Source organism: Rattus rattus, chromosome 9, assembly GCF_011064425.1.
Source record: "Rattus rattus isolate New Zealand chromosome 9, Rrattus_CSIRO_v1, whole genome shotgun sequence".
Classification (NCBI taxonomy): domain Eukaryota; kingdom Metazoa; phylum Chordata; class Mammalia; order Rodentia; family Muridae; genus Rattus; species Rattus rattus.
This window is the reverse complement of record NC_046162.1, coordinates 1,081,564-1,091,659: the sequence shown is the minus strand read 5'-3', so window position 1 is coordinate 1,091,659 and position 10,096 is coordinate 1,081,564. Positions and strand designations below refer to the sequence as shown.

Here is a 10,096-nt window from a genome sequence, read left to right as displayed (position 1 = left end):
GCAATTAGGAACCAAGTGTTCCAATACAGGAGCTCATGGAGGACATTCTCATAGAACCCACGACAAAGTGTAACAAGCCAAAGTGTATCTCCCAAGTGAACATTTAGGAAAAATCCTCTATTCGCATCTTAGACCTATCCGTAAATGGGCATGCATATGTTTAAAATCAGTTGCACGATGAGCAGAAGCTACCAATCAAAATAGAGGAGTACCCAAAGTACAAATCTGGTAACTACTGAACCCCACAAAAGAAAGCTCCACTAACAGGACCTGCAGTCAGAATTTACAGTGCATCTGAGCCGTTCTTTGCTTTGAATAAGATTTCCTTGCTACCTTTGCACATCTGTGTCTTCATGTCGATTCCCTGAAAAAGAACCAAGGACCTGGATACATCTAGCCCAGACCCTAGCTAGCCACTGGTAAAAATTGGGATGCTGAGGCAGGAGGGCTGTTATGAGTTCAAGAGCTACATAGTGAGAGACTATTGAAAAAATATAAAATGTACATAAATATTTTTCCCTCTAATAGCTTCCTATGTAGTCAAAACTGGCTTTGAACTCTCAGTCCTGCTATCTCTGAGAGTACGGTCATATGCTACTGTGTGTGTTTGTGTTAATTATTTTTTTAAAAGATTTATTTATTATATATAAGTACACTGTAGCTGTCTTCATGCACACCAGAAGAGGGCATCAGATCTCAGTACAGATGGTTGTGAGCCTCCATGTGATTGCTGGGAATTGAACTCAGGACCTCTGGAAGAGCAGTCAGTGCTCTTAACCACTGAGCCATCTCCCCAGCCCTAATTTTTTTTTTTAAAGATTTATTTATTATATATAAGTACACTGTAGCTGTCTTCAGAAACACCAGAAGAGGGCATTAGATCTCATTACAGATGGTTGTGAGACACCATGTGGTTGCTGGGATTTGAACTTAGGACCTCTGGAAGAGCAGTCAGTGCTCTTAACCACTGAGCCATCTCTCCAGCCCCCCTAATTTTTTTAAATACAAGATCTTTATTGGTTTCATGTTTTGAAAATAGCTTCCACAATTTTTATTTAATATTTATTTACACTTGCGTTTGGGTGATTTGCTTGGATGTACGGTGGCCAGAAGGGGGCGTCAGATGCCCTGGAACTGGAGTTATGTTCCAGGGGCTCTGGATCATTGTGAGCAGCCATATTGGTGCTGGAAGAGCAGCCAGTGCTCTTAATCCATGAGCCATCTCTCTCTAGCCCTTGATTATGTTTATGTGTGGTCATGGGTTTGTGGGTCATTTCTCTCCTTCCACCTTTATGTGGGTCCTAGGGATTAAACGTGGGTGAGCCAGGTTTGGCAGCAAGTGCTGTAGAGACTGGTTGAGCCCAGCTATCTAAAAGGGAGCCCCCCCTCATTGGACCCTTTGTTTTGTTCTTTTGAGAGAGAGGCGTGACATCAGTGATTTATATATGAAGATTATATATAATATACAATTTTAACATATATACAATATATTATTATAACATAATAATTTTAGAAACAATCAAGACTATGATAGATTGCAAATGATGTAATTCATGAAGGCCCAGGAAATGACGTTGACTCGGGAGAAAGGATAGAGCCATGGAGGTAAGGGAACCAGAAAAGAGGGTGGGACCCAAAGAACTGCGGAGCCAGGACCATGTGGGAGTAAAGGGGGAATAGCCTTTCTGCAGGTGGGTGAGGGCCGGCAACCCCAGGATGATAGGATTCGCGAGCACGCCAAATACAGAAAGAAAGCAGCGCCCTGAGCCAACCCGGCTTCCACCTCCACAGTAGAAGGGTGCTGGGACAAAGTCATTGAGCCACGGCTATTTCAGCAGGCAGTGACTACAACAATGGGCGAAGGCTGAACAAATGATGAATGCTTGACCAATGGGCGAGGGCTGGGTTAATGACCAAGGACACTGCGCAGTTAGGAGTATTTGAATAATCCAGTTAGTTTCCATGAAGAACACATTTCCTTTCCCTTGACGGGACAGACAAAAACCTTTAAATTAATATCCCAGGTTCCTTCGCAGAGAGTCAGAGTCAAATACTGGGGGAAGTAAATGGAAAGACGTCAGTAAACCATACCGGGGATCCTAAACCCAGGTTGCTCCATTCCTATTGGCCCCGCCCCCTTCGCGGGTAATGGACCCGCCCCTCACGCCTATTCACCGGGCGTTCTACTCATCGCAGCGAAGGTAATATCCGGATAGGCGGAATTCGACAAAGGAATGGGGCCCCCTCATGGCCATACTGCGCATGCTCGCCCCGTGACCCTAGCTTGAGGTGACGGCGGGAGCCAAGGCGGGGGCCCAAAGCACTGAGGCTGAGGGACCCGCCACGGCTCCGTCGTCCGAGAGGCAGGGCCTGCTGCCGTCGGTGAGGACGGGCCCCCAGCGGGCGGGAGGGTCCTGGCTCGAGAAGCGACTCCCAGACTGGCGGTCCCGGGATCTGGGACCCGTGCTAGGAGGGGTCCCTGGTTCTGTCCCCGACCCCCAGATTCAGACCGCTTTCTTGTCGGCCATTCGCGAGGCTCTTCCTTTCTCCATACTTCGCTTTTATAAACCCACACTACCCCTGGACATCCCCAATCTGGGACACACACCCCCAGTGCGCCTTACCCCCAGCCTGGTATGCCCATCCTTATCCCCTGCAGTTTTGTTGCCTATGTCCTGTGGGGGTCCATGTCCCAGTAGCAGAGTTTGAGGGCTGGGAGTTGGGGAGATGCTCCAGGGACTGAGACATTGGTTGGAGGGGCACAAGGAGCGGGGCAAGGGTGGTGGAAAATATCATTCTGAGTCATGGTGATTAGGGAAGGGAGGTACCCTTATTTGGGACCCCCATATCGGGGAAGTTTCGCTATGTCCTGCATATTATACAGTTCTTGACCTGAGTGGAGGGTTACTGCCATTTTCTTCTGTGGAATGTGGGGTGTGCCCTGCACACCCTAGTGTCCGACGGTTCTTTAGGAAGTCCAATTACAATTCTCCAGGACTGTGCAGGACAGTGGAAGCAGCTGTTAGTAACCTGAGTTCAAAGACTTACCCTTCATCTGATGCTAGCATCTCCTGCAACACAGATCAAACCAGCCCAGAGAGGGTAAGGGGCCTGTCCTTCCAGTGAGAACGCGTTTCATGAAGGTAGTTCTGTCTCTCACCCCAGGGTGACAGCTGAAGTTCTAAGCCTGCAGGGCCTCATCAGTTAAGAGTTTGGACTTTTAACTGGTCTGTTGCCGCCGAAACAACAATCACCACCAATCTATGACTTAAAATGACATATTGTCATATGCTTTAGAGGCCTGAAGTCAGATGTGGGTGTTACACAGCAGGGTGAATACAGCAGGCTTTAGGAGAGAAACATTTAATTTGCCTCTTGCAGCTTCTAGAAACCTACCTCGTCTGGCTGGCTTGCCCTTCCTCCATCTTCAAAGCCCCTTCTCAAATAACGAACCTTGCCTCTAGCTTTGTCCTTCCTGTTCTTCGCATCACATTTTCACAGTTTTTTCTCTTTCCTTTTTATTTTCATGCGTCTGTGTGCCACACGTGTGAAGGCCAGACAGGGCATTGTGTCCTCTGAGGTGGACAGGTGGTTGTCTGAACTTCCTGATGTGGCCGCTGGGAACCAAACTCATGTTCTCAGGAAGAGAAGGAAGCAGCTGACCACTGAGCCATCCAGCCCCCAGCCCTGGGTCCTTTGTGTGCATGTGCCCTGCGGCAGGCAGGCAGAGGACCACTTGTAGGAGTTGGCTCTCTCCTACAATGTGGATTCTGGGAGGAAACTCAGGTCTTGAGGCTCGGTAGAAAGCACCATTACCTGCTAAGCCATTTTGATAACCCTTGTTTTGAAGACAGGTTCTTAAACGTAGGTTTGACTTGAACCCCCAATTCTCCTACCTCTGGGATTATAGGTGTATACCACCACCGCACCAGCTTCTAGGTACTGGGACCCGGACATCTCAGGACTCATTATTCTGCTGCTCACAGACCTAAGATGTGAAGGACTCCTGCTCATTGTCTTGGTCTGGGTATCCTTAGTCACGACCAAGGTCATGAGAGCTGCTTCACTCTGCAAGGCTGGGCAGTGAATGTGGGCAAGCTCTTAACTGGGCTACACCAGTTCTGGCTTCACTTCTTTTTGCAGATGTGTGTGTGTGTGTGTGTGTGTGTGTGTGTGTGTGTGTGTGTGTGTGTGTGTGAAGATGTACAATGCCTCTGTGCACATAAAGGCCAGAAGAGGATATTGAGTACGTGTCTCCTCCATTCCCACCTCCACTTTATTCCCTTGAGACAGAGTGGCTCCCTTGAACCCGAAGCTTCCCATTTTGACTCAGCGGGTTGGTCAGCCAGCAAGCCCCAGGGATCTGAATGTCTCTCCTTCCCAGTGCTAGGTTTCAGACATGTTCAGCCAGGTTGTTCAGCCAGGTTTTTTTTTTTTTTTTTCTTTTTTTTTTTGGGGCCTTGCTTCCTAGGCAAGCTCTACCACTGAGCTAAATCCCCAACCCCTCAGCCAGGTTTTTATATAAGTGGTGGGCACTTGGACTCATGTCTTAGGCCTGTGCAACACGTCTCCTCAGCCACTTTGGAAGTTGAAATGCATGACAACTGGGATTTCGTGTGAGCCACCAAACCTGGCTCAAACCTGGCTCATGTATGTAATATGTATTTATGCATTTTTTTTTTATGTATAAGCACACTGTTGTAGCTGCCCTCAGATGCATCAGAAGAGGGCATCAGATCTCATTACAGACAGTTGTTTTTTTTTTGTTTGTTTGTTTTTTTTTTTTTTTTTCCGGAGCTGGGGACCGAACCCAGGGCCTTGTGCTCGCTAGGCAAGTGCTCTACCGCTGAGCTAAATCCCCAACCCCCATTACAGACAGTTGTAGGACACCATGTGGTTGCTGGGATTTGAACTCAGGACCTCTGGAAGAGCAGTCAGTGTTCTTAACCACTGAGCCATCTCTCTAGCCCTATGCATTTGCTGCCCTTCCAGAAGCCCCAAGTTGGGTCCCCAGCACCCGTGTTAGGCAGCTCACAGCTCCCTGTAACTTCAGCTCCAAGGGATCTGACACCCTCTTCTAGCCTCAGAGGGAGCCTGTGCACAAGACATTCACTCACACAGACATACATAATATACATTAAAAATAATAGAAATAAGTCTTTCAAAAACAATCTGGGGTGATAGTGAAAGGTGGGACCTCTCATTCTGACTGTCACCCCAAATTCACCCCAGACCATAGGCACTGTTTACAATCTTGGCAGATCTGAAGAGATTTAGCCAGGCATTTTGCAGAACAACCTGTAATGTGGGACCTAGGGTCCCACAGAGGTGAAGGCCCTTATCCCAGGATAGCACAGGTATGACTCATCACAGATAATGTTGACTTTGATTCGCCGGTGGACCAGCTATCTGCCAGTTAGCTCAGGCAAATTATTTTATGTATATGAGGGTCACTGACTTCAGACACACAGATGGGCGCATCCAATCCCATTACAGATGGTTGTGAGCCACCTGATGGTTGTGGTAATTGAGCTCAGGACCTCTGGAAGAACAGTCAGTGCTCTTAACCGCTGAACCGGATGATGGTAATTCTTGGAAGGGAGGTCACTGGGTTCCAGTACTGAAGGTCAAAAGTGAACTCATATCTCATTCCTGGCTCAGGTTGCTTTGTGTTGGACTTGGGCAGGAAGGCCAGTGGGGGCAGGGTGCCTGACCACTTCCTCATACTAATTCATCCAAGAGGTTTCTGGGCCGCTCTGTTGTGTGTGTGCATGTGTGGTGTGTGTGTATACATGTGACGTGCAGTGTGTCTATGCTCTCAGGTGTGTTCTCCTGAGCATGTGTGTGTCTTCCTCTACCTCCACTTGGTCTTCTCTCACTGAACCTAGAGCTCACTGTTTTGGCCAGACTGACAGGCAAACTATCCCCTGGGGTCTACCTGACTCTGTTCCCCTCCCCCATGTGCTAGGGTCCCAGGCTGCCACACTGGGCTTTCTATATGAATGCTGGGTATCCACTTGGGTTCTCACGTTTGCACATCAAGACTTTGCTCACTGAGCCATACCCCCAGCACTCTGGGTCACTTCTTTCTTTGCCTACTTGTGTTGTGTTTATAAGTCTGAAACAAGATCCCCCCAGCCCACCCCCATGCTGTGGATTGACAACTAAAATGCTGTGCAATCCCCAGCCTAAAAGTAGGATTCTGTTTGTTTGTCTGTCTTTCTGCTTTTTGAACAAGGCCTTGTTAAATAGTCCTGGCTGTCCTGGAACTCCCTATATAGACCAGCCTGGCCTCGAACTCAGATATCTGCCTGCCTCTTTTTCCTACATGCTGGAATTGAAGGCGTCTACCACCATACATACCTGCTCTTAAATTTTAATATGCTTGCTTTTATTCTAGTGGTTTGCATTCATCCTATTTGATTGTTGCTTAGCTGTTTTTGAAGTTCTGGAGCTCTTAACAGGACCTTGTCACGTGCTGTACCTGAGCACTGCCATGGAGCTGCCCCAAGCCCACTCATGTGCATTTTATTGTCTGACATCTACAGTGCCCAGGAGACCCTCTTCTTTTGAGTAATGGACTAATGGGGAAATTACCTTGTGAATAAGTATATCTTATATGTTTTTAGATGTTAAATATACTGCCACGGGGGCAGGGGAATGAGTTCATGAACAGACAAGATAGGAAACTGGTAAGGAGTGAAATCACTCATTCCCACTATCAACCTAAGCTACACCCCAAGTCCATTTGGTAGCACCCCATCCTTCTCTTCTGACTGCTTTGCCTCCTCCCTTAGGGCAGAGCCTCTGGACTCCCAGGTTCCTGGCCAGGGAGGAGGAGGAAAAAGCAAGACCTATCTGCCAGGGCTGAGCGTGGCCTGAGGGCCAGGCTGTTGGTCCTGGGATGCCCCAGCCCCAGTCCAGTGAGCAAGAGGGTGAGAGCATGAAGGCCACCCAGGAGCCAGCTCCTCAGCCTGGCACAGATGTGGTCCCAGCAGCCCCCAGGAAGCCCAGAAAATTCTCCAAACTGGTCCTGCTGACAGCCTCCAAAGACAGCGCCAAAGTGGCTGGGGCCAAGCGTAAAGGAGTGCACTGCATCATGTCCCTGGGAGTGCCAGGCCCGGCCACCTTGGCTAAGGCCCTCCTCAAGACTCATCCTGAGGCTCAACGGGCCATTGAAGCAACTCCCCCGGAGCCTGAACAGAAGCGCAGCAAGCCGAACCTGGGTGAGGCTCTTGTAGCTGGCACTGCCCCCTCAAAGATAGCTGGGCCCTTCCAGAGCTGCCACAGGCCAGGCATCTGGCTCCAGTTCTAAGAGTCCCTGCTGCTCTCTTTGCCTGCCTCTCTAGGTCTCTGAGCACAGGTGGGAAATGGAGGGCACAGCGTACGGGTGCTGGCTGCGCATTTCTTGGTGAGCCTGGGGTTCTAGGCTTGCCAAGTGTCCTTGCCCCTTTGAGTTCATAAAGAGTCCCCTCTGCACGGTGTGCCTGCCTTGCTTCCTCATGGGAGTGTCGGAGGTTGAGGTGGGCCTGCTGCCATGAACTGCATGCAGCAGGCTGTGGACCACTCTCAGGGTCTTAGCTACATACGGGTGTTTCCAAAGGCCCGAGGTCCACCATCCACACGTTCCACAAGCATTTCATAGCCAGGAACAAAGCACCTTCATTTCTTCAGTCAGTGTAGTCACGTTTGTATCTGACTTGCATCTGTTTTTTTTTTTTTTTTTTTTTTGGTTCTTTTTTTTTTGAGCTGGGGACACCTTGCGGGCAAGCTACCACTGAGCTAAATCCCCAACCCCAGTCTCCTTTCTGCCTCCTCTGCCTCACCACACTGAAGCCTCCACAAAGGACAGGGCAGAGCTTTAGGGAACTCTCAGGAGGCAGCAAAGGGGTAGCCTTAGGAGTTGCAGGTGGATGGGGACATAGGACTTACTGGGAAGGTTCAGTGCTCTCTCCTCATGCTTTACAGTGTTGACATGAGAGGAGGCGACGGGCAACCTCAGTCCTACTGGTCACTCCACCATGGCTCTGCCCCTTCCTCCAATGTGACTGGGTGGCCGGTGGGTGATGGAAACAAACTGTGCCTTTCTCTACAGCCAGCTCAGACTATGGGAGGAATGAGGTGGCAGGTAGCAGACCGATTGGCTGAGGACAAACAAAAGAGACTGGCAGGTATCCTCTGAGCATTCAAGGGATTGGGGGAACAGCAAGTGGCCGAGCTTCAGTACTCATCAGTGTCAGGAAATTGGTGGGTGGGGCTGAGGTAGGCAGAGATGGCAGAGATGATGGCCACAGGATGTACTTATACACAGACGTGCCAGCACACATAGTCCCCAAAGTCACTAGAGCTAGAAGGAGAGCTCTAGGCCCACAGCACTGGAGGCCCAGGGAGGGTACAAGGTACCTTCCTGGGTGAAGCTGAACTGTCCCTAACCTGTGTGTTTTAGTGTGTATGTGTCTTTCTGTATGTGCACATGATTGACAATTCCTGTGTGTTCTCTGGCTGTCGTCCATGTGAGCATCTCTGTCATTGTCCTTCTTGTCCATTTGTATGACTTTTACCTTTAAGGGTGGGTGTCAGTCTTTAGCGGTTCCCCCTCCACCCCCAGGCCTGAGGCAGGAGATACCGTAACTCAACACACCTTTGGGTTAACTCAGCGGCAGATACATGAACCAATCTCTTCCCAACAGAAGCAGCACCAGTCAGGCCCTGAGATGCTGGGGATGAGAAAAGTCCTGGGCTTCCATGTTCTGCCTTTGCACAGGAGACCCCTGGGGATCACCCATGCGCTCAACCAGCAAGAGAAAGGAGGGGGAGCCCCCGTGCTACCACCAGACAGCTGGGCTGCAAGGGAGAAACTTAATGGGATGGCCTAAAGTCAGAGTTTCATAGTCACACAGCCCATCCCCACCATTAGGGGGCTAAAATCTCAGGCAAGCCAAGATGGATGCCCATATAGCTACAAGCCTAGAGTTTCTTGGGGACCATAAGGATCCTCAGCCTCCTACTCACAACATGAGCAGTACGGCGGAGTCCAGGAATACCTTGGTAAGCTATCTTTTTGTGAGTGTTTTTATAGTCGATCCTGCTCTGGGTGCATTCCTGTCCTCCCACCTGGTTCTCACCAGCACAGGGGTAGAAAAAGGGGTCTCCTAGCCCCACAGGAGACTGATTTTAGCGTCACTACCCTGAGGCCTCCTGCACAGAAGGAGAGGGATGGACTCTGGCTGGGAAAGCAGTCTTCCCACAAGAGCTGGGTATAGAGCCGTCATGTGGGGCCCTTCCAACCATGGGAGACCCTGCCTTGCTTCTTCTGTAAGTTCAGGCTCCACCGTGCTTTGGCTTCTGTGAGAACTGGAACAAAACTCACTTCTCCAGATGTGACAGACAAAGGAAGGATGGCACCCCCTTCAGCGCTGTGCTGGGCAGGTGCTTTTGACTTTTGACAGCTGGTTTTTTTTTTTTTTTTTTTTTTTTTTTGGAGCTGGGGACCGAACCCAGGGCCTTGTGCTTCCTAGGCAAGCACTCTACCACTGAGCTAAATCCCCAACCCCGGGCAGGTGCTTTTGATCAGTGGACAACCTGCTGTCCTACAAGCAGACCTCCCTGTCTCTGCCCCACCCCTGGCCAGGTAGTGGCCATTCAGTCACTTCCTGCTCAGCTTTTTCTTGGAAACGACTTAAGAAAGGTCACAAGTTTGTGACCCTAGGTTTGTGGCTTTTGAGGAATAGTGTTCTCACTGTGGCAGTTCTCTAAGTCAGTTAACAAAGCCATCTAGCCCTACGCTGACCCCTAAGATGCTAGGGTGAGAATGGCCCTCAGCTTACAGAAGAAGAGGAGGAGCCCAGGGCCAGCCTCTGCCAGCCATACTTAGTTCAGTTACCAAGTTGGCCTCTCTGTCTTTCTCCCAGATACAGATGGACCAGAAGACAATGGAGGGTCAGGAGGGTCGTCTTCAAGTCCAGCGGAGACCACTGTATTCCCCAAGGCCCCCAGCGCTTCTCCATAACCTGGGCAACTGCTGCTGCATAAGTTACTTTTCTAAGTAAGAAACAAAAAAGAAAGAGAAAATAAAAGAAGCTGCTGTTTCCCACCA

At 49.8% G+C, this 10,096-nt stretch overlaps 1 protein-coding gene across 3 annotated transcripts; it reads left to right on the top strand.

Moving 5' to 3' along the window:
• Nucleotides 1–1,525: 1,525 nt before the first annotated feature.
• Nucleotides 1,526–10,096, top strand: Flywch2 (FLYWCH family member 2). 3 transcript variants are annotated; one of them, XR_004389012.1, is made up of 4 exons: nucleotides 2,269–2,382; nucleotides 6,798–7,226; nucleotides 8,096–9,429; nucleotides 9,561–10,096. XR_004389012.1 is itself a non-coding variant. In XM_032912008.1 (3 exons), the coding sequence occupies exons 2-3, from the start codon at nucleotides 6,905–6,907 to the stop codon at nucleotides 10,007–10,009; spliced, it is 420 nt and encodes a 139-aa protein (XP_032767899.1). In that variant the 5' UTR covers nucleotides 1,526–1,605; nucleotides 6,798–6,904; the 3' UTR covers nucleotides 10,010–10,096. The 3 variants fall into 3 exon arrangements, 2 of the variants coding, with proteins under 2 accessions (XP_032767899.1, XP_032767897.1); XM_032912008.1 differs by lacking the exons at nucleotides 2,269–2,382; nucleotides 8,096–9,429 and adding an exon at nucleotides 1,526–1,605 and having other exon boundaries at nucleotides 9,912–10,096; XM_032912006.1 differs by lacking the exon at nucleotides 8,096–9,429 and having other exon boundaries at nucleotides 2,275–2,382; nucleotides 9,912–10,096.

What these genes read in the sequence shown, in the direction of transcription:
- Flywch2 (XM_032912008.1), top strand. Translation starts at nt 6,905, where the DNA reads ATGCCCCAGCCCCAGTCCAGTGAGCAAGAGGGTGAGAGCATGAAGGCC. An exon ending in GCGCAGCAAGCCGAACCTGG is followed by an intron (nt 7,227 to 9,911) that starts GTGAGGCTCTTG and finishes TCTTTCTCCCAG; the next exon opens with ATACAGATGGACCAGAAGAC.